Raw genomic sequence first — 24,722 nt, 5'->3', positions numbered from 1 at the left:
ACACCAATATGTGCTTGTTGAACACTTCATTTTCAATATCGTGTCCTTCCTAAAAGGTTTTGCTCCTCTAGGAAGGCTTTCTACTACAGTAGATGTTGGAGTTGGAACATGGATGCACTTTTACACAGTGAGGTCAGGAACTGCTGTTGAGTGATGGAGTCTGACTCACTGTTCCGATTAATCTCAAAGGTGTTCAAAACATTTCTATATGGAAAAGGGTGCTCCACAATCTGTTGGAAGAACACAATTCTTGAGAATGCCATTGCATGGTATAACATTAAGATTTAACTTAATTGGAAAGCCAAACTTAGGAGTCTCCACATACGTTTGGCTATGTAGCTAATTATAATTACTTTAGCCTAACCATAACCCTAAAATAAAACATTTACTGTAGCTTTTTTAGAAATAACAAAGACATTGTCTTTATGAACCATTAACTGTATGAGTTTTTTCTTCTTCAAATTTTAACTACCTGTTGTCAGCAATCTTATGTCCATGCGTATGTAGCTGGATTAGGAATGCTTTAGTCTTTTCTTTTAAGACTTTCTATCAAGTTTTTCTGCATCCCACTCTCTATTTACTTTTTTTTTTTTGCTTATTTAGTTTGGGGTCAGTAAGATTTGTTAATTATTTATTTATTTATTTATTTATTTATTTATTGAAGAAATCAATACTGTTATTCAGCAAAGCAGTGAATTACATTGAGTAGAAAATAACAGTAAATATGTTTACATTGTTACAAAAGATTTTTATTTCAAATAAATCTGTTATTCAAGAATCCTGAAAAAAAAGTGTTTTTATAAAAAAGAACTAAGCAGTCCAACTGTTTTTGAAATTTCTAATAATAATAATAATAAATGTTTCTTGTGTGACACTGAAGACTGGAGTAACAATTCAGCTTTGCCAGCACAATAATAAATTACAATACAAAATATATTAAAGTAGAAAACAATTATTTTAAATTGGAATAATATTTCACAGTATTATTGTTTTGACTGTATTTTTGATTACATAAATGCAGCATTTAAGTATTTGTGTATAAGTGTAGTTTTATGTGCAGTTCTTTGCTGCTGGTTTGTCATAGACATGAAGAACTCATCCATTCAAAATGTGTTCATCTCAAATCTTTGGACAGATATGGAGCTGTATAGCAATGCAGGGCTAATGCGGAAAGAGCCTTCTGGACGTGACTCCTTGACCTAACTTTTTGTTTGCTGGTCTTTCCTAGGGCTGCCCAGAAGCTGAACCTCTCCAAACGAAAGAAGCCTCAGCCGCTTCCTCCTTCCCCACCTGACCCAGAAGAGCCGTTCTTCTACACTGATGGCTTCAGCTCTGCCCTGCAGCTCTCGCCCCCGCCTGTACCCCCATGTCTCCTCAGGGCAGGGTCAAAGGCTAAGGACAGCCCCGGGATGGGAAAGGTACAGTAAAGTCAGTTCTTCAGAGGCTTTTTGATTTATAAAAAATGATCCAAACATTTTGTCAAAATTATTGTAATCTCAAAGTGAATAATAAGTAAAGCCATGTTAACATGAAAGCTTATACTTCATAATTGCAGAAACAAATTTTCTTCTTTATTAAAATGACATCATGTGTAAACCTCTGGCTGCCCTCTGCTCAAGAATTCTCAGTGGGTTTATCGATTTGGCTTGTTCTCGGGTTACCATCAAAGCAGACTGTGTGTGACAGCATGGGTTGGCCCAGTTGTCCTGATTCCCAGGCTGTTGGAATTCCAAGAAGCTCCTTCAGAATGCCAGACAGCATTCCTCGCTGCAAGTGACATGAGAGGCCGTGGGAGTGGGAAAAGCAATGTATGAAAACAGAAGTGTCAGAGAATGACATCAGGGGGCATTTGGATAAAAGACATATTTATCTCTCAGAATAGGACTGTTTATTAGTGCTGGACAGTATAGACAGTATAGAAATGCTTATGATAGTCCAGTGGCCATTTCTGGATTTCGCATTCTTGGATTATTTGAACACCAGAATTATGAGCATTACTTTTTGTCATCTGGATTATTGTGTTTGATGATTCCCTATAAGTAAATGAAAAACAATCAACAGATCAGATGTTTTTTGGGATTGTAAGGCAGTAGAAAATAAGTCAGTTTTAAGATAGCAGGGGTAAAATGAGCAAACTGACATCCCTGCTGCCCCATGCTGGTTGTTTAGTATCAAAACTCGTCTGTTTGTGAGCATTACAGTGAAGTAGGTTAAACTAATAAAACTAATCTTCCTTAGGGATGCACAGTATTCAAATGCCCATATGTCTGATACGATAAGCCGATAATTATTTTGGCTGACAACCGAAAAATGCAGATATTAAACTTCTATACAATTTTGTCTGAATTTATAAGAGATAAAACACTTAAAACTAAAATAAATTGTTTGAAATTCTACATGTGAATTTTAGACATCCCAACTTATATACCCACAAATTTAATGTACAGTATGAAAATTCTTTTTATTTTAGAGATTTGCTTAAGATTACATTTAACAGTGTTTTTAAACTAAAATTTTACTTTAAGTGAGCGTTAAATGACAGCAAACGTAATCTAAATGTAAAAACAGTATTAAATATCAACCAATCCCATTTAAATGTTAAACATTTCTAATATAGGCCAACGCCAATGAGCGTTATGGTGCCGATTTATTGTGAATTCCTATATCTCCCTCGTGTAGTCTCACAGACAATACAGGGTTGAGTTGACCATTTGTTTTGCCTCTAAAAACACCATAATTCTCAGTGTCTGGACAGTTCACTGTAATGCTAAAGCACACTGCTACCCATTAGGCAAAGCACTTAATCTCAGGTCGCTCCAGGGGAACTGTTACTGCAATTAGTGTACTTTGAGTCACTTTGTATAAAGAGCATCTGCTTAATATTAACCTGCTAACCATAATGATCTGAGGTCGTGTCTTTTGACTGTCTTCTCTGAAACATCTGTACATATGCTGCTGTATCTTGCCATGTAACTGACAGTTCCATATATATTCTCTCATGGGACTCTGAGCATCATGAGCATCTCAGCATGTCGCTGCTATTTTGGGTAACAAACTCATTCCTTTTCTTAACACCCCCAGGAGGTCTAAAAGACAAGGAAGATTGCATTGACCCATGTATGACCCTCCTCCAGCACAGGTGATGCATTTTAAATAAATTCAAAGAGATGGGACCCATTAGACTCTGGTTTAAGATGACTTCTCTGTGGGAAAGTAAGAGGATAATGTGTGTTCTTAGCATTAGATGCTATAATAGACTGCTGACTCATAAACACCAGCAGGTTGTGCAGGTTTATTATGGCGTCATCTCTGCAGGGAGGCGATTCGCTCATTAAGAACAGTGAGGTCACCTGACTCAAAATCTCAAGAGGAGTTTATTACATCATCATATCCATTGCAATTGGAAGACTAGGTAAATAAATCATTTTCCTTCCCTTAATTGTGCACCTGATCGTGTTGTTGCATTGTGCATACACAGCATTAGAAAATGTGCTCAATAGGCATTAAAAGTTTTCTAAAGTCACACCAAAGGCAAGCAGCTGCAAGTTTTTAATGAGGTTTATCAAGAAAAATACAGTGAAGTGATTGCTGATAAGCCCCACTGAGTTGAAGTGTGTTGCTTGCTGATTTTGAGGCACTTTTGAAGGAAATGGGTATATGAACACTTTCGCTTTCTTTATTTTTGGAGGAAGGAAATGTCAAAGTGCTTAGAAGATGGCAGGTAGAGAGGAACAGGTGATTGTGGGAAGGCAGCGCTAATGGAAGTTAATCTGTGTGGAAATGACTGAATGACAAATCACTGGTGCTTTTCCACTCAAGGGAATTGTTTGATTTTCCATTTTTCTATTTTTATTGCAACTTCCAAAGAAAATCATTTTTGAATTGTGTCATTGAAAACGAGTTGCTTGAAACTCGTAATTTAAACACAAAAGGAATTTCTATCATAATGTCAAAGCTGTTCTTTTTAAACAAATGGCGATCACTTGCTGTCAGATTTGGTTGCAATTACATTACTTATTTTATTTATTATATATTTTATTTAGTTTTTATTTTAATGTTGGAAATGGATTCTCATGCTGGCTAAATAAAAATTATGGTTCTAGACTAACACGTTTTAACAAGTTGTAAAAGTATTTTATAGTTGTGAAAGTGTTTTATATTTTAATTTGGTCTTGTTTTATCTTGCCTAGGCAAGTGACTTTAAAAGGACGCTGATCTTATATCTATTTCTTGGCAGGGAAAGCTTAGTCTGTAACAGTCTTTATTAATGCCAAACGTGTCACTATGAGTACGGAACATAGTGTGATCAGGAAACAGAGATCCATATTGTCTGCCAATTGAATACTTTATCTCAGTGGAGGACTGTAAACTTCAGGGGCTGTTTGTTGCTGTCTACTCTAAAAGTGTCCCTAGTGGCAGAGCTATAAAATAAGGCGTTAAACACTAACAGTCAAGTACATTATTGCTTCACTGAGTAGGTGTGATAATAAACTGCTCTGCCTCAGTTGTGCGGAATGTGTTGTTTCATTTTGCTATCGTTCATTTGCTTGTGTTTAAGATTGTAAAAAAATATAGATGTTGCATGCAAGTTTCAGTAACCCTGCCTTCTGGAACTTGAGTGTGTTAAGTCCATCATGTGTCTCATAGTGATTATAGATAGTTCATGTTACTTTCTCAGACATGGCCCCTAAATGAAGTTTTTTAATTTAATAAGGAAGATGGCTTCTTATACAGTAATAACCAAAAGCTTTTATCTTAGACTGAAAATAACACTGGCGCATAACAGTATCCCTAGAGATGGAAATTAACAATGGCCACAATAACAATAACCATAGCTTTACCACATTGCTATCGATGTAAGAAACTTTAGTCATGATTTTGAAGGTCACTTGTGAATGTCTGTAATTTTCCAAGTTCTTTGTGCCATGTTCCAGGTTTTGACTTCTGAATACTTCTAAAGTACACTACTGTTCAAACGGTTAGGGTATTGTAAAAAGAGTACTATTGTGAAATATTATTTTATAGTTTAAACTGTAATTTATTCCTGTGATGGCAAAGCTGAATTTTCAGCAGCCATTACTCCAATGTTCACATGATCCTACGGAAATCATTCTATGTTGATTTGGTGCTCAAGAAACATTTCTTATTATCATCAATGTTATAAAACATTTGTGCTCCTTAATATTTATGCTTGGATGATCAGTTTCATCTTGATTTGAAGTGTCTGGTCAGAACATGGCAAGTCTGTTTTGTGAATCCAGCCACACTTTACAGCAGGATGTTCCCTTGTGGGGACAGAAGGGCTTTGGGAATCTCGACATTCATCTTCTGCTGATTACATGCTTTCCAAGTTGCCAGTATGAGGGGAGTCCTTGGCAAGAGTTCTTGCAACAAACCACTCAATTATTGCGAGAATTAGCGGGTAGGATGTCGCAATTAAAGCCGTATAGCCGCAAATTCAAGCTTGTCACAAATAAAATTATGTAATAATATAATTATGATTTGAATGTAATTGTGTGCTTTGCAGGTGAAAGTAATGGTGCGGATATGCTCTGCCAAAGGATCACGAGACACCTCAGAATCCATGTCCTTTCTCAAGGTAGATGGCCATAAGAAACAGCTGACCTTTTGTGAGCCATCCACCTGCACACGCTCCACCTCTGCCACCGCCCCAAAGATGTTTACCTTTGATGCCGTCTTCACTCAAGATGCTTCACAGGTACAGTAAGGGGTATAAAAAATACTCCATTTTTGGCAATCGGAGTAATATAAGCGAGCATTTTGCAAGTTATTCCAAAGAGAATTCATCAATGTCCTGCCTGTACTTATAATTTCATTTTAAGCAAAAATATACATAGATTTGATTTCCAACTGGCAGGACATCCATGCTGAGATCAAAGCAGTTCGTAAGGGAGCTATTCCGCTTTGCTTGGTTTGTGAGGGAGATAAAAGGTTTGGGTTGGAGAGTTGGGGTTATCATTCTGAGCCCACAGCGCCTGAAGTGATCTCAGAGGAAAAGATAACAGAGCTCTTTTCTCTGCTTCCTCCTGAACTCTCTGGGAGTTTGGAATCTTTGGGTTTCCTGTTCTAGAAACATCAGGTCTGATGATCAATGACTACCCCACATTGTTCAGAACAAAAGAGGCTTTGAGCGAGCACACATCAGAGGTTGTTCTTACAACAACTCTGTCAAATCTTTCCTCGAGCTGCAAAATACACACACACAATTCCAAGGTTTAAAATCTTCATCTGTGTCCTTACTGTATTCTGCATCTGTTTGGAAAGTTTGCAAGGACAAGCAAGATGTTACATAGGGAATTGTTCTCTATCGTTCTGGCTGTCTGTCTCATCTGTCATTCTATCTTTCTATCATTTTATGTATAAATCCATCCATCTATAGTTCTATTGTTCTGTCTGTTGTTCTATTATTCTGTCTCGTTATGTTTTGTCTGTCATTCTATCTTTCTGTCTATCAGTCTATCCATCTATAGTTCTATCATTCTGTCTGTCGTTCTATTATTCTGTCTCATTTTGTCTGTCATACTATGTATTGTTGTCTGTCATTCTATCTATTGTTCTGTCTGTCTGTCTGTCTGTCTATCAGTCTATCTGTCTCGTTTTGTCTGTCATTCTGTCCATTGTTTTGTCTGTCTGTCTCGTTTTGTCTGTCATTCTGTCCATTGTTTTGTCTGTCTGTCTCGTTTTGTCTGTCATTCTGTCCATTGTTTTGTCTGTCTGTATGTCATTCTATCTGTCTCGTTTTGTCTGTCTCTCTGTTTGTCATAATGCCTATTGATCTGTCTGTCTGTATGCCATTCTCTCTGTTGTCATTCTATGTATTGTTCTGTTTGTCGTTCTATCTATCATTCTGTCTGTCTGGTTTGAAAACGGTTTGATTTGATGTTTAAATTTGGGTTTGTATCCTCAGGCGGAGGTATGCTCAGGGACAGTGGCAGAGGTTATCCAGTCTGTGGTCAACGGGGCAGATGGCTGCATCTTCTGTTTTGGTCAAGCCAACCTCGGTTAGTAAACATCTATTTAAACCTAGTAGCCCACTTTTTTTTTTTTTTTTTACTTTTTTTTTTTACTTTTTTACGGTAATTAACTTTATTGTTATGATTACCCACCACCCTCGGTCACAACTCATGCTTTGAAAGAAAATGCATTGTTCAGAATCCATTTTCAGATGGAGTAGCCATTACTCACATGAGGCGAAAGGCAAAGTGTTGTGAAATACACAAATGTTTTGGCTGCACTTGAAATTGCCTAGCAAGGAGGGAAACGCAGAGAGGGCATATGTGTTTGAGCAGTAATAGCAGTTCGTTGAACACAAAGTGCCCCCGTTTTACACTCTGTGTTTGAAAAGTGCTCAGTTTCTCTCTCTTCTACTTTTATTGTTGAGCCCCTCACTGTGAGAGACTGTGTGCCTCCCACCGCGCTGCTTAAATCCCCCATAGTTAGCTTGGCTTCTCGTTTGCTCTGCTTTAGCGTTATATATTCTCTCATGACTAACATCCTGTTGGGTTAATTTTATTAGCTCAGGGGCGTTTTACATGCACATTGCTAATTTTAACACAAATCTCATTATAGACCTGCTCTTATATCATTATGTAGTTAAGTCTAGCTAAGTTAATCAGGTGACAATGTCACAGTGTTGACAAATGCTGCTCGCTTATTTTCTTACTTTTTTAGCTAAATAATAACCATGTAAAGACAATTAAAACATGATGTAGTGTATAGTCTTTATCACATTTAGTAAATACAAAAAAATTACGTTCAGTCCCTAAATCTTGAATATTTGGTTACATCTGCAATGCCAGCTCACCATAGTTCACCTTTACCTCACAGGCAAAAGCTACACCATGATCGGCAGGGACAGCTCTACACAGAGCTTAGGTGTGGCACCCTGTGCTATATCTTGGCTCTTCAAACTCATTGAGGAAAGGAAAGAGAAGGCCGGCACACGATTCTCCATCCGTGTGTCCGCTGTGGAAATCTGTGGTAGGGAGGAGGTGCTGAGAGACCTATTGGCTGACTTTTCCAAAGGGACTTCCCTGGACAGTCAGGGAGCAGGAATTTCCCTGAAAGAGGACCCAGTCTGTGGATCCCAGGTGCATTAGAGTTTGTTTTTTAGCATGTGTAGGTCTACATAATGTTCCTGTAGCTTAAATAATAGAGCATTGTGTTAGCAATGCCAAAGTCATGGGTTTGATTCCCTGGCAATGCATAGCTTATTTCTTAAAAAAAAAAAGTTTTTTTTTTTTTTTTATGTAACAATTTTAGGAGCCACATTATGTATTTTTTATAAACATGCCATTCAAAAGTTTGAGGTTGATAATTAAAAAAAGAAAAATCTATTTTTCTCTCACCATGACTGTTATTTGTTTGTTAAAAACAATACTATTGTAAATATCATTATAGTTTAACTGTTTTATGTAATTATTACAATATAACTGTTTTCTATTTTAATATAAATTAAAATTTAATATAATCCTGTAGCAGACTTTATTCCAGTCTTCAATGTCACAGTGTTCAGAATCATTTGAATATGCTGATTTGGTGATCATGAAATATTTCTTATTTTTATCAATGTTGAAAAAAGTTTTTGTGTTCAGGAATCTTTGATGAATAGTACATTCAAAATAACAGCACATATTTGAAAAAGAAATCTTTTTGAACATTATGAGGTCCTTTAATGTCTGTTTTGATTCAATTCTTTCAAAAAATTAAAAACATAAAAAAAATAACCTACTGACCCCAAACATTTGAATGGTAATGTACAGTAAATTCAAGTCATCTAATTTACTGACAAGTAGTTTCTGTCTTTCTTTATCTCTGTCTCACTCTCACTTTAAAATATGTCCAGCTGCAGAACCAGAGCGAGTTACGGGCGTACTCTGCAGAGAAGGCGGCTTTCTTCTTGGATGCAGCACTGGCAGCACGCAGCACCAGCAGATCTGACTGCAAGGAAGAGGACCGCTGGAATTCTCACATGCTCTTCACCCTACATATTTCCCAGTACCGTATGGAGAAGAGCACCAAAGCAGGAAGTATGGCTCACTGTGTTCATTTTCACAACTATGTGTACGTTTTGCTAAACAGCCATACTGTAACATCCAGGCCTTAAAATGCTTTTACTTCAAAGGTAATTTACCTCAACCTCACAAATTAAGTTTTACACCTCTTATCACTGTCCAAGATTTCATATCATATATCTTTATACATCATTAGTATTTTGAGAAGACTGTTACCGAGTGCAGACGATACCAGACTTTTCCATTATCATTCTCCCCATGTTCACAGAGAATATCAGTTACCTCAATTTAGCCCTGCTGATAACGGTTCTACGAGAATGCTAACAAGAAGGGTTAGCACATTTTCATTACTGGGCGTAGCCATCCTGTCAAATCAGCATGTCAACATTAGCATGATCATTAGTATTGCTCTCCCGTCACTGCATTGCGGGCTGGGTGCTGGCCGTTGACACTAGCTAGAATAGATTTTAATATGTAATGAGGCTGGAGTCTCTTCTGCAGAGGTGTTTATAGAGCTCAGCATGAAATGAGAAGCTCGTTTGCATTCCTGCTCCACTGAGGGTTTCAGTTCCGAGCGCTGGCTTTGTAAATCCTGCCGACGTGAGGTTAATGGCCTCGAATCTCAGTGTGAAATAAATGAATCTCCTAGTGGCCTACATGTGACTGTAATCTAACTAGCTGTACTTACTTTTATTGCTTGCTGTTTGATGGACTGCCAGGGATATTGAATCACCACTTAGCAAAGATGCTATGTCCAACTGCTATCTCATAAGGTCCCCAATGTGACCAGTGGCCTTTTTGATTACAAATTACTTTCTCCTATCTTAGCTTAATGCAAAGAGACAACTAACCATTCATAGGTTAATTTTTTTTTACAGTTGCGCTCTGGCCGGACATACAGTTATTTTGGTACTGCTGATGGCTTTTAAACAGGACAGAAGTCTTACTTTGTGTAAAAATGGAGCTTTACATGTTTTTGTCATGGATGTCTACGCTTTTTATATATTTCTGGAATGTTTAGGGTTTTGGAATAAAGAGATGCCCTGTAAACAGTCAGACTATGTGTTTTTTACATTGACATTCGATGTCAAGTTCTGTTTTGACAGGCTGTGTATAACTTTGCAGTGTCTGGAAGTCGTAGCCGTCTGCATCTTCTGGACTTAGGCAGTTGTGAGTCTGATCTGAGCCATACACGAGATGGAGGGAGAGGCCAATGTCTGTCATTGAGTGCCCTTGGAAATGTCATCCTAGCTTTGGCCAATGGAGCCAAGCATGTGCCATACAGGTATGTGTTTTGTGGTTTAATTAATCAATACATACCAAAAGTGGGAGATGATAGATCTCTGTTGAAGGTAGTAATATGTCACTGTTCACGCACCGAGACCTCCTGATCTGCATCTACAAGGGTTTCATTCTCACTCCCCTCAGATCAATAAAGCCAATTAGCCAGCTTTGCAAAGAGAGAATGCAGCCAGTGTGAATTGCACTGAGGTGGGATATATTGAAAGGTATGTGGGTTGGGGAGTAACACATTTATGCTGAAAGAGATTTAAGAAATACTCACCGGAAGGTGGGATAGGAAATACAGTGGCACGAGCAGGAGAAAAAAAAATCTTTTAAATGTGGCTTCAGAAAATAACATCCTCCACAACAGAATAAAATATAAACACTCTAAATCAGGTCACTAGAAAGTGAGCATCAAAAGGAGGGATTTCTTTTATTCAAGTATGATTCATAATCCTCTATTTTAAGACAACCTCTCAGTGGTCTTAGAGAGAGAGAGAGAGGCAGAACGTTGTAAGGCCTAGCTTCCTTTTTGGCTAACGAGAAGATTTTTTGATGTATAATTCAGAGACAGCAAGCTTACCATGCTGCTGAGGGAATCGCTGGGCAACATCAACTGTAGAACCACCATGATCGCCCACATCTCTGACTCGCCAGCCAATTATGCTGAATCTCTTACCACTGTGCAGCTTGCCTCCCGTATTCACCGCATGAGAAAGAAGAAATCCAAGGTATGTAATTCAAACTGATATATTGATCATTTGTGTATGCTTGTGTATTCATGGTCTTTTTTAAACAACTTTACAAAGCACTGATTCGTGGTACTAACGTAAACCATACAATATAGCAAGTACTGCACTAAACTTGATTCTAAAAGTAAAAAATGCTGAAAAAAATGTTTTGGACCATTTTTTTTAATGGTGAAAACACTATATAACTATATTTAAATAATTATAAATTATTTGAATTAACATATTTTACAGATCATTTTGATATATTTTTTAAATCATTTATTGTGACTTCAGTACAATGAAAACTTAAAAAGTATTTATTTTTGTCAGAATTTTGTCAATACATTTTTTATTTTGTGTCTGTATACATTCTACAATAGATCATGACTGTTATTTTATTACTTTTTGGCTTTCACAATTTAAATAATGATTTGTTTTTTTTGTCAGAGAAACAAATGTTAAGGAGATAATTTAACTGCAAATTTTCTCAGTGACCTATGTCATGTAATCAACAAATGTAATCAATGCATTTTCCAGAGTAAGAACAGCATGTAACCTTTCTCATTACACAGGCAATTTTCACCACAATTAAGCTGTTTTGAAAGAATATATTCATTTTATAGATCAAAAAAAAAAAAATCCTTTCCATGCCTAAGTTTTTTAGCTTCTTCTTTGCTGTGCACTTTTAACTTTGGCTGATATTAACATGTTTCCTAAAGGGACGCCTCTCTGAATTTATTGCATGCTGTGAATTAACTGCAAAGATATATTTAAGTCAGTGTGGTTTGTTATTCTGTTCAGTATGCATCAAGTTCCTCTGGAGGGGAGAGCTCCTGTGAAGAGGGACATATCAGACGAAGACCCTTCCACCCTCGGACTGTGGCTCTTGACCCAGACCACCCTGCAATGTTATCCAGTGATCCAGATTACTCTTCCAGCAGTGAGCACTCATGTGATACAGTGATCTATGTGGGGCCTGGTGGGGCCCCTATCTCTGACCGTGAACTCAGCGACAATGAAGGCCCTCCAGCATTTGTTCCTATCATTCCCTCCCTAAACAAGAAGCGTGTAAAAGAAGGACCGAAATCTGATGGGGACCACCTCAAATGCAACACCTTTGCAGAGTTACAAGAACGGCTTGAGTGTATTGATGGCAGTGAGAGCACATCTGTATTCACCAGTGAAGAAAAAGGCCAACAGACGGCCTCCAAAAGTGGAGCGGACAAAATGTCAGAAGGTGTTTCTGTATCATCCAGGACCGCCAAGTCCCCTCTTCAAAAGCTTGCACACCTGCAACATGGAGCCGCATCTGAAATTAACATGACTTTAAGGCAAGATTCAGAGCCTGTTGTGAGAGAGAAAGTCTTTAGTAGAGGGCCTATACAAAAACCCCATGCCTCGTCCTCACAGAACATCTCAAAGACCTCAGTTCCTAATACAGAGTGTGGCTTAGCCACACGGACACCTCCAGTGGGTATGAGCCAGCAAGCCCTAAGACAAGGAGAACGAAATGACTCCCCAATTACTGAAAGATTCCATCACCTCAGTAGAAGTCCTATAGAGGTGAGCCATCTACGTTCTACTTTGAGGAACAGGTGCCTTGATAGGGATGTTTTAAGGACTACAGTTACACTGCAGCAGCCGGTGGAGCTCAATGGAGAGGATGAGCTGGTGTTTACAGTGGTTGAAGAGCTGCCTGCTGGCCTGGTTCCAGACAATGGGAGACCCTCCAGCATCATTAGCTTCAATAGCGACTGCTCTTTGCAGGCCCTGGCATCTCGCTCACGGCCTGTTAGCATTATCAGCAGCATCAACGATGAGTTTGATGCTTACACATGCCAGATAAACAGGTCCCAGCTGAACCAAGGTGCTGCTTCCAAGTCACAAGAGGAATCTACAGATGGACATGCCACTGCACACTCTTCAATCAGCTCCTGGTCTTGCAAGACAAATATTTGTACCCCGAGTAATGATGAGACTGAAAGGAGCCTCTCATCAAAGGGAGTGCGCAAGGGACCGGTCAGCAGCTCTATGATGGATTTACCTGGTGGTTTACAAGTTGAGTCTTTCTCCCAGCAAAGAACAAATAGTTCTTTGGGTGACAGTGGAATTTGCTTTTCACAACAAGACTATGATTCTGCAACCGTTGACAAATTGTCCATATCTAAGTGCCCTCTTTCTCATGACAGTACCAAAGCATCCCTCTGTGGTCCAAAGTCAATGAAATCTAATAGACTCATGACTTCACAGTCTGCCCAGATCTCATATCTTTCTACACTCCCTAGGAAGAGCACCCAAATTGCATCTTCTAGCAAAAGCTACACCCATGAGCTACAACGCCAAGGTAGCAGAATAGATGAACAATGGAGCCACACTAGTAGTGGGATAACATCAGCCAGGAATTCTGAGTTTAGCTCTGTTGGTAAACCACCAAAAAATGGCATGAGTGGGATTCCATCTAGAAAGACAAGTGGGAATAGCAACAGTATACCTCGCCCTTCCAAAATGCATGTGTCATCCACATCTCAAAGGGTTGTGGATGGTTGTGAGAAGGCCAGTTTTAAGAAAGGAGACCTAAGCAAGATGCCACAGCTCAAGCGGGGTGCCACCACTCTCGGCATGGTTTCAGTGCCACATAGCTCCTCTGAGATGAAATGGGGTAATGATGCCTCGCACACAACTGGTAGCCTGAAATTCTCATCCTTAGGAAAGAGAGCTAATGGACAGAAGGGTAGTATGCTCCCTAAGTCTGGAAGCATGTCACCCCCTGCTCCGCCTGTTCGAAAGTCAAGCCTCGACCAGAAAACACGAATTTTGTTGTCGCCTAGTGCCTTAAAGTCTGTGGGTAAGGATGGAACAAGATTGTCTTCCTCCAAAGCATCGGTTTCTGAGGAAGACTTTGATGTACGTGTTAGGGGGGAATCCTTCAGCTTTAAATCATCTAGCCTGAAGACAGTGTCTAGTCTCAGATCACATGGTGCTAAAGGAGACAATGGAAGGTATTTTGGGAGTCTTATGTCCCTTGAAAGGTGTGAGAGTTTAACGTCAGTGGGTTCCAAACCAGTAACCTCGAGGGAGAACAGTAATGTCAGTATCAGTAGCACTGGCAAATCTGCTAAAGTGGTACCAAAACTTGGGACTCCCTGTTCCATATCTACATCAACTGCTACTTCCCCTCCATCTACTAGTGGAATTTGTAAGCTTGGACAGATAAAGGCCAGTATAACTCCTAGAGCCATTGTTGGGAATGGTAACAAAGGAAAGTCCTTGTTGAGTACTGGTTCAAAGGCCCTTAGCTCATCCACCAAGTTCCTTGCCGTCACAGCTGCTCGGAACACCAGTCTACCTCCAACTGGAAAACCTCCAAATCGCTCTGTCACAGGCTCCAATGTTAAACAAGGAAGGGGCACTATTATGGGCACAAAGCAAGCGGTTCGTGCAGCTAACAGTCGGGTCAGTGAATTAGCAGTTGGTAGCTCCAAGAAAAACCTCAGGGGCTCTGACCAAGCAGATGGCAACAATGATGCCCGAACTTCCAGCGAAACGCCATTGGCTGCTTGTTTACCCTCTCCGTACAGCAAAATCACTGCCCCTCGCCGTCCACAGCGCTACAGTAGTGGCCACGGTAGTGACAACAGCAGTGTACTTAGTGGTGAACTGCCCCCTGCCATGGGGCGCACTGCACTTTTTTATCACAGTGGAGGCAGCAGTGGCTATGAGAGCATGATCAGGGACAGTGAAACCACAGGCAGTGCATCTTCTGCCCATGATTCCATGAGTGAGAGTGGAGTGTCCACGTCCAGTCGAACAAAGGCCTCAAAATCTCCCAAAAAGAGATCTAATGGTAGGTTTTACTGTCAAGGCAATTGGGGCAATATTTACTGGTGATCAATTCAAGATTCATTTATTAGATGGCCTTTAAAAGTTAGAATGGTGAGTCTCTGCAATTCACTCTTTCTATAGTTAATACGTTTAATGTATCTGTCCATTAACTATCTAGACATTTGATACAGAGGACCACAAATTATTATTTTAACATTTTAATATTTTCAACCTCAAAACAGTTTCACACAATTTTGATAGAATGTCTTTTATATTACTGTCATCCAGTATAATAGGACAATTGGGTCCAAATTCTGTGATGTGCATTATACAGTCTGATATAACCTTATGCGCCAGAGAAACAAGCGGGCAGACATCTTTAGAATATTGTCTTTGAACTTATGTTTTTTTTGGTCGCTCCGTATATTTCTATGGCATCTCTGTCGAGGAGTAATTAGCTGGTGAAGTGGATTTACTTATTGTAAAGTTAACGAAAGTTATCATGAGGATTGTAATGTTTAAAGCAGATGTCTTAACAAATGTCAGTAGACCAGGAAGAATTTAAATCTAGCCGTTCATTCATAAATGCGTAAGATCGCTGTGAAAATACAGACCGGAAGACAAAAGACAATGAGCGCAGCGCTGAAAAGGGCGGGGCTACATAAGGTCTATAAAAGACCAATGATGTTGCAGAGTGTGCCATGGCTTTTACCAAAGATACCACTGGGACAATACAGTACAGTCTGACAAGCAACAATTGTAAAAGATCATAAAGTGTGAACCCACCTTAAACAAAATAAAATTTTGTTTAAATGTTGATTTCAAATCTGTATTTAAATACAGATTAATAAATAATAATAAATCATCCCATCCCATCAGTCTATTTAGTTCATTTAGATTTGGTGTTTAATATGCATTCGTCCCATGCTGTAATCTGCAGTTACTCAAAAATCACTAATGCTTTAAATGCTGTAACCTTTTGCAAGCCTCATGCATATTTAAAAGCATGCCCACAAAGTCTGCTGTTCGTCTTTGGCCCACATGAAGAGCATTGACCTGTGTGACCCCTCCAGGCCTGCAGCGACGGCGTCTGATTCCAGCTCCTCTGCCAGACACCTCTTCTCTGGGTGCAGCAGGCCAGTGGGTTGATCTACCCCCACTGGGGGGTACTATAAAGGAACCCTTTGAGATCAAAGTGTACGAGATTGATGATGTGGAACGTCTTCAGAGACGGAAAGAAGGGTTGGCAGAGGTAAGTTGCTATTTGTATGCTATTTGTATCTCATTCTGCTTTAATTCTTAAGTATATACCAAAAGTCTAGAGAATATAAAAAACTGTAAATGTTTTCAAGTATTTTATGTCCTGCAATGCTACAAGCCATTGGCTAAAAAATAACTATAAGTGTTATAATGAGGCTTAGTAGCATACTAGGATTAGTAACATAAGTGGAGTAGATATTTCCCCTTTATCTAACTTTTTAACTGAATATTTCTTCTTTGTAAAACAAAACTACAATGTGGCACAGTCCCAGAATGATGGAGTAAAATCAGTTTTTCATTTATGCTGAACTCAAAAGCATCAGAGCATTAGCAGCAATTCTGATGTCTCTCTTACATCCTGTGACAAGTGCAGTTGTCAGGAATGAAACTTATCTCTGTGACAATTACTTTTGTTGGCTAATTGATTTTAGATTGCACTGATAACTTTAGTTAGACTGGGATGACTGGGTGCTGTACTGGAAAAAGAAGTGGAAAGATTAGCAAAGGTCTTTTCAGAAAGAGGAAGAGATGGAGAGAGAGATAGAAGGAGAGAGCGCATTGGGGAATGGCCATGGGTGTCTGTGATGAATGAGGTGTGGCTCCACAATCTGTGGCCCGCCTGATCGGTCTTTATGGCTCACTCCACACAGCGTGTCCATGGGTCATTAACCGTTTCTCTGTGAGTTTCTAACCCTGTTCACACAGTCAATTGTGTGGAGAAGACGAGAGGAAAAGACATTAACTCAGTCGAATGGTGCTCTGATTTATTTTCAATTAAGAAAAAAATCTCAGCTCGCATATTAGAGTTTGGCAGTTTGCTCATGAAGAATTAGGCTGTTCACCCTCTTGTTTTATGCGAATCTGTATGTATGTGTGTGGGTTGGAGGTTGTATAACTGCTAGGTTTATTTATGTTTTGTGAAAATAAATCCTATTTTCTGTGGGCATACAGTAATAACAACAGCTTGAATGAGTTTTTATCTCACGTAACTGAGATACTTGCAGATAAGAAAAAGTTATTTAATTTTAATTGTTTTTTTCTTCATTTGCTTTACAATGGCTGCCTGTCAATGACAGACTGCACATGACAGGAGGAATCTATCCTGTAATTCAACCTTTCAGTTACCAGTTCCTCTTGAACTTGATCTCACTTTTTAGTCCCTTAAGTAAACATGCATCTAAGAGAACAGTGAGTGTTTAACCTGGATACTAATTTTATTTCCAGCTTTGCCCTAATTAATCTGACCAAAAGGCTGTGGACCTAAATCCTCTTTACAGGTTAGCGAGCATTGAATCAATTCAGCTTAAGCCACTGCACTTAAATAGGCCTTGAGGAGGGCCACACGTAGTCTAGCAGGTGCTTGAAATAGGTACAAGAGGTCTGTGGTTCACTGTGCACAACTCACACTGCTGTCCCACACTTGCAGGGTCTGCAGTACTTCAACGCCCGCCTTAGGATGCTGGAGAAGAGGCAGCAGGAGATCAGGGAGTTAAGAGCAAAGCACGAGAAGCTGAAAAAGGAGTTGGAGGACGCCAAGTCTCGTCTCATGCTGGACCCCAGCAAATGGATGGGAGAATGTAAGTTCCCAAGTGTATTATTGTATGTCTCAGGGATTTTTTGATTGTTTTTTATGCAATGACCCCAAAATTATGACTTTATTAGAGACCCCCTCCTTAAGGTATTATGGCAAATATATATTTTATGTATAAAGACCCATCTAAGCATGATATAAACTCAACATGTTGTTTTCTAAATTAAATGATTGAATTTTATGTTATGACTGCACTAAAACCAAAGCGAATTATTAAGATGTTATCTGGAGAATATTTACTTTGTATTAAGCTGGCCAGTCTTTTTTTTTTTTAAACTAGGGCTGGCAATAGAATAAAGTGTGCAATAATTTCTGTTTTTAAAAAATAATGGACATGATGTATTTAAAATTGTGTTAAGCATATTTAATATCTGAAGTTATCTTTGATGCCTGACTTATGCTAATTTTCCGGTGATGTCTTTGCGGCCCGTTTTGATCCATGTTTGAAACCCACTGATTTATTTGACAATGAAGATATAGTCAATTATTACCATGGTGTGTTTACAATATGTGTGCTGTTCAATTCTGACGACAATTATCACAAACAAATGTGTGTACAAAAAACTGTGTACATTTTGTTTTTGTCACACTTTTTGTTTTACTAAACTTAGTGGTGTGGTATACATGAGCGACTCTCCAATTCCACATCATTTTAGCCAAAAGGACTTTCTTTTGGCATTTTTATTGTGATGCTCTAGCATGAATCAATGACAGGAATGATTCATTTTACCTTGCATCCTAAACAACGTGAAGAGTTCAGATGCAAAAACCTCTAAGTGCCATCTGAAATTTTCTTCTAGAATGATCATTTTTATCAAGCTCGTTTATTTAAGTTCAGTTATTTCACTTAAATGGCAATTAATAGGTAATTTTCAGGGATGTGATTTTTCCGGATTAATCCGGAATTCCGGATTTTCCGACCTGAAAATGTGACCTACGTGAATCATGCAGATCTGTAAAAAAAAGAAAAAAAAAAGGGGGGGGGGGTAATCTCACAGCCGTCACCATGGTAACCCGGGACGGAACCACAATCGCCGCGAATCGCGGCCACACCGGGCGGCACGTCAACATGGTTACAGATGGCAGAGAGATGCAATCTTTCCCCGCCCAGCGAGTGCTTGAAGTGCGTCAGAAACAGAGCGCGCGCGCGATCAGTTGTTGGTAATTTATTGTGTAGCGTGCGCGACGCCGCATCCATATAGACAGCATTGCTTTTTTTTGAGGGCGCTTAACACACAGGCTCGTAGAAACGGGCCTGGCAGCTCGCGCCAGTTCTAGACACGGTGAAAGTTTCCTGATTGTGACGGATGGCCGAATTTACATGACACATTATAAATGAGCATTATAGTCTGCGATAGATACAGTGCCAAAAAGAAGAGAAGAGGATAAAAGGGGATAAAGACAGAGGTAAAGTGATGTAGTGAATGAACAGTTTATCTAATTGCATAGGAGTAAGATACTATAATTTCATGGCAGTTATTTTTTACCTTAAACTTAATGTTAGCAGTTGTTCTGAGTTCTCCAGACTGTGTGATTTTTTTTTTTACAATCATGTCAGTTTTAAGACGCATTTTTTATTATCACTTTTTTATTAATGTTTTACCCGGTCTATCACATGATCCTTTAGAAATCATTCTAATATTCTGATTTATTATGAGTGTTGGAAACAGTTCTGCTGCTTAAAATATTTGATGAATAAAAGGTTAAAAAGAACTGCATTTATTAAAAAAAAAAAAAAAAATTCTAATAATATAAATCTTCTTTACTATCACTTTTTTTTAATCAATTTAACACATCCTTGCTGAATAAAAGTATTGATTTATTTCAAAACAAGAAAGAAAAAAATTACTGAACCCAAATTACTGACCAGTAGTGTATATTGTTACAAAATATTTCTATTTTTTTTAGAAAAATATATTTTTTTCTATCTTTTTTATTTTTATTTTAATTTTATTACTTTTTATTCATCAAAGTATCCTAAAAGTATCACAGGTTATTAAAAAATATTAAGCAGCAGAACTGTTTCCAACTTTGATAATGAATCATCATATTAGAATGATTTCTAAAGGACTGGAGTAATGATCCTGAAAATTCAGCTTTGCATCACAGAAATAAATGATAATTTAAAGTATAGGCTAATAAATGGAAAACCAATTATTTTAAATTGTAATAATATATCACAATATTGCATTTTTTTTGTTATGTTGTTATGTGTCATACTCATGACATAAGTTGGATATTGCACATTAAGCAGTTTAAGTTTGGTGTAAAAAAATTTAAAAATATATATTTTATTTTTTAAATTCAAATAAGTTGTTGTCATGTGTCATAAAAAGTTGGTTGTTGTTATAATTATTATTACTACTATTATTATACTATACTATACTATTACTATAGTATAGTAATTACTATTACTATATTACTATACTATTATTATAGAATGGTGTTGATGGCGCAGTGGATTAGACACTTGGCTTTGATTTCCACTGCGACACGTCCACCAAATAAGTTGTCATTTGTCATACTGTACAAAAAAAGGTCTCAGTATAAAGGTCTCAGTATATTTTCCTGCTTTTTTGTCCTTAGCCAATCACATGCCTGAATTTTCATTGCCATTTAAGTGAAATTACTGAACTTAAATATACAAGCTTCATAAAAATGATCATTCTAGAAGAAAATTTCAGATGGCACTTAGGGGCTTTTGCATCTGAACTCTTCATGTGTTTCCCAGCAATGTGATGTAGACTAATGGCTCCCTTTATGAGTTTAATTTAAGTGTTTGAACTTAGTGCCAGTGGATTTACAAGAAAATGCTGAGGTAATGGTGAATTCACAGAAATGTCTTGAGCATTGACTACTTTGAATTGGTGCCTGAGACAATGTATTGAAAAGGATGGATGACATTGGCTTTCCAGATTATTCTCCATAAACCTAAACTGTAAAAAGGTTTGTTGAGGTTTTTGTAGTTGTAATTCTCCTGTACTGTTGCTGCCTTCAAGGCTTAACACGTGTCTACACCAGACACGAGCGGCGCGACTCGACACAACCAATCCCCGACAGTAAACTGATGCCCCGTTCTATTTCTGATGTACTCCAAGCCCTCACAGTACTTCTGACACAAAGAACAAATAGATAGATAGCCTTAAGTCTCTCGTAGCCAGATGTTCAGATTGACGACAGAAGGTCTGGACTCCATAGCAGTGTAACTTTCCTAAGCCAATAAGAGCTGTGCGTGTAAACCTCACTCCCCTGATCACAAGAGGCTCTCTAGCGACTGACGCTAAAGGCTGTGATCTCTGTTCTGTTGTTCAGCGTCATGTTTTGGGGCGCGAAATGTCAATGTCCTTACAATAACAGACTGGAGTGTAAAACTCTTGGTAGTATTTTAAAGAGTCTATGCCTTGAAATTCACATACTGAAAATACAGCGATCCTGATAAGCTCATTGTCACAGTTGTAAACACGACAGATTTCTTCTTCCATGAGAGGGCTTTGCCGTTACAGCGGGCTTGCTTCCAGGCGGATCGTTAAAGAACACGTCTCCTGGAAATCCTGTAGAATTCAACCAATCAGATGAAGACTATGAAACTCCTGAACTGTTTCCAATTTTTTGTGCCCTATGCATGTTCAGCCAATGGTCCGTGGGTGTGATGTATGAGGATGAAACTAGACAGCCTCAAGCTGTTGTAGACATGGTGTTGTAAGAACGAACTCTGAACTTACTACATTTAACCTTCAGGTTAACAATGACCAGAATCACCATAGCATACTATTCAGCAAACAGTTTATTATTGTAATTCAGGATTTTCTCAAACAAATTCAAAGGCTTTCAGTATCAAATCTGAATCATGTTATTAGTGTTGTTTACTGAGAATGAAAAAGACCATTGCCAGCAGCAAAACAAAGCTCTGCTGATTCTCCATCTTTGTTTTATTCTGTATTCATCCCTCAGTTTCAGTTATAAAAAAGAATAACAACTATTACAAAGGACCAATACAAGAACCTCCAAAGTATCTGTCTCTGCTTTGCTAGAAGACACACTTTTGTAAACAGAAATCACAGGACGTAAAAGAATAATGTAGAGAAAAAGGCAGGCGCATGGAGAGAGCGAGTGTATATCCGTGCCTGTGTGTGTTCTTGAATCAATAAGGAATTATTTTTCTCTTTTGCAATCACTACCTGCCCACTGGCCAGGTGATGTTTACTATTCATCCGTGACTGCTGTCTTGGGTAAAGCTGTGATTGGGGATGTCACACTGTATAAATCAGCTCCTCTTCAGAGCCCAGTAAAATGAGGATGGTGTTTCTGCAAGCCCATCTCCTACATCAACCAACTATCACCTGCATAGATTTTTGTTTATGTCTTGAGTGGTACAACTATCAATCTAGGTGTGTCAGTGGGGATGCACTGTCACATCCTTATTGTGTCATACAATAATGTGGCTTCCTTGTGTGTATTTATTTTAGAGATGGTTTGATTTTTATTTTTATATTCATGTTTTAATTAGGCCTGTCAATCGACTGTATTTAAAAGAAAATGAATTGATCACATTTTCCATGCAAATCAATACTTGCTGAGGAAAAACTCCTAAATAAAGATAATCTAAAACATTACATTAGTTATTGTGGTAGACGAGTAACTCATTGAATAAACGTTACAAAAAGTGACAAAAACTCAGTATATTTATGTCCATATCCATCCATCCATCCAAATTCACATCCCTAGTAAATAATCTGAAAGTTAAAAAATATCAACTTTGTTTTTCACCCTTTTTTTCTTTAGTTGATGTGGACTCTGATTTGGACCAGGAGTCGCAGACCTACCTGGAGGCTCTAGCTCAGGCCACAGGAGACCTGGAGTTTTGTGTCAACCTATGCAAGTCTCGTGTAATGATGGAGACCTGCTTCGATATTGCAGTGCCCGCGATACCAGGACAGAGTGGACAACAAGAAATGGAGGTGTAAGAGACAACAAAACAGGACATTGTTTAGCTGCAAGTTGTGGCAAGAACATTTTATTTTATTTTATGGGGGATGGGGGGTGGGGGGGACTGTCCTGCTTTGAGCAATGCAACAAGTGAAGGTATTGAACATGCATAGTTAGAAACTCCCTGAAATGCTGAGAAACAAAGAGACAGAATAGAATAAAAACAAGATTGTGTCCTGAGATCTTCATTAACGTTACCAGGAAGTGCCTTAAACCAAAAAAAAAAAAATCCCAAGAACTATCTTTGTTTTATGATTGGTGCTAGCATTGAGACCAACTTTCCCAAGTACACTTTGAAAAACAAAGTATTTTGCAATGCAGTGCGGTGTATAGTGTATTTATAAGAGCTAAAGTGTGTAAAAATATAGTTTTAGGTAATAAACACAAAAAAAGTTGAGAAACAAAACTCCCCATACTATTGCCTTTTCTAATATCCAAATTACCACGATTAGACCTGTTCGACTTTAACATGCAAAAATGTGCTTGCCCCTGACAGATGATTGATTGGATAAAGAATGCTGAAGCTGTGGCATTGTCATCTATCTCATTTAGTTACAGTTGCCCTGCATAATGACTGGCTCTCAGTCCACATGTCATTTTCCCTTGATCCAGATCTACTACTTTAACTGATTGTTGCAGGTGGCAGATCAGAAATTAGAGCTCGTCTCAAACACTTCTCAGGACATCGAACCGAAGTGAGATTGTGCTTTGTAATTTCAGTGTGTACTGTATACATCATACTGTAATGTATGCATGTGTCTGTTGTTCTCTGATCATGCAACATCCAGCATTAAGCTGGTTTCTTTTAACGAAACAAACCCACTGTATCTACCTGAACTTCAAAAGATTATGCCTTTCTTCGCTGAAAATGAACTTTGAATATACAAATGGCTATCATCTGTTGACAGCTTCACAGCACAGGACTTTCTCCTCACTGTGTCCAGTGATTTATCTTCAGCCTCTGATGTTTGATGATTTTTTTTTTTTGTCATGTTAATCCTCAAAGTGTCTCTGCAGAGAAGTGTGACTGCTGTTTCTCATAAAGAAACAAATAGAAGAGATTATTTGGATTTGCAAAGGTTTTTAAGTAGAATTTGTGGCTATTTTTTTACAAAGTTCTTTTTGTTGTTGTTGCTGTTGAATGATTCTTTATTTAAAAGAGAGAAAAAAAGACTCAGGCCTTTTTTTTTTCAAGTTGCTGCATGACATCTTTTATTTGTTCTTTGTAAAATTAATTACATTTTTCTCTTCGTTTTATAAGTTAGTCTGTGATTTCTACTAATAGTTTACGTTTAACAGATTTGCCAAGCATTTAGACTTTTTCAATGTCTATGACATTTTATCAGTGTTCCTGCTTTATATTGTACAGTTTTTTATCCTTTTTAAAAATCATGTATAGACTCCTTAGTTTGCATTAACATAAAATTATGAATAAAAAGAATGTCTCATCTTTATAATTCTTTGTGCAATGTGGCTATTTCATTTGTCTACTGATTTATTTAAAAGTATTTTCTTTTGAAAGATAATTTTTTTCCTGTTATAAAGTCCAGAGGTCAAGTCACATTAAAATATTTTGCACAGGGAAATTAATTAATTATGAATTAATGACAAATTCTAACATTCTAACAAATGATGACTTTAAAAGTATCTGTGCTTCCACATATTTGTTGCATTTTATCAAGTTATATGTCAGTCAGAGCTTGTAATCATCAATTTTCAATAGGAAAATAAACACTAACGTTCAAACATTTGAGTCAAGTAAGATTTTTTGTTTAAAGAAATTAATATTTTTATTTAGCAAGGACACATCAAATTGATCAAAAGTAACAGTAAAGACCTTGTTCCAAAGATTTTCTATTTCAAATAAATGCTGTTCTTTTGAACTTTCCATTCATCAAATAATCCTGGGAATTTTTTTTTATCACGGTTTCCTCAAAATTATTAAGCAGCCACTGCGTTTACATGGACTCTAATAATCTGTTTGTAATCAGATTATTAGCGCAGTCGGTATAA

General features: G+C 38.0%; 1 protein-coding gene across 2 annotated transcripts in view; it reads left to right on the top strand.

Annotated features, from left to right (window-relative positions):
- Positions 1 to 24,452, top strand: part of kif26aa (kinesin family member 26Aa) — a 69,928-nt gene extending 45,476 nt beyond the window's left edge. Inside the window, exons 5-15 of one of the 2 annotated variants that reach the window (XM_084091332.1) lie at positions 1,229 to 1,418; positions 5,528 to 5,719; positions 6,929 to 7,022; positions 7,849 to 8,111; positions 8,867 to 9,050; positions 10,161 to 10,320; positions 10,888 to 11,050; positions 11,852 to 14,894; positions 15,946 to 16,124; positions 17,559 to 17,709; positions 22,506 to 24,452. In XM_084091332.1, coding sequence (XP_083947458.1) covers positions 1,229 to 1,418; positions 5,528 to 5,719; positions 6,929 to 7,022; positions 7,849 to 8,111; positions 8,867 to 9,050; positions 10,161 to 10,320; positions 10,888 to 11,050; positions 11,852 to 14,894; positions 15,946 to 16,124; positions 17,559 to 17,709; positions 22,506 to 22,687 — 4,801 coding nt within the window. In that variant the 3' untranslated portion in view covers positions 22,688 to 24,452. Of the gene's footprint in view, positions 1 to 1,228; positions 1,419 to 5,361; positions 5,423 to 5,527; positions 5,720 to 6,928; positions 7,023 to 7,848; positions 8,112 to 8,866; positions 9,051 to 10,160; positions 10,321 to 10,887; positions 11,051 to 11,851; positions 14,895 to 15,945; positions 16,125 to 17,558; positions 17,710 to 22,505 lie in introns of those variants that run through there. The other variant, XM_084091333.1, reaches the window with a different exon arrangement.
- The last annotated feature ends 270 nt before the right edge of the window (positions 24,453 to 24,722 follow it).

This window comes from Abramis brama, assembly GCF_963993115.1.
Source record: "Abramis brama genome assembly, chromosome: 18".
Taxonomy (NCBI): domain Eukaryota; kingdom Metazoa; phylum Chordata; class Actinopteri; order Cypriniformes; family Leuciscidae; genus Abramis; species Abramis brama.
The sequence above is the reverse complement of the archived record's forward strand: the minus strand, read 5'-3'. Positions and strand labels throughout refer to the sequence as shown.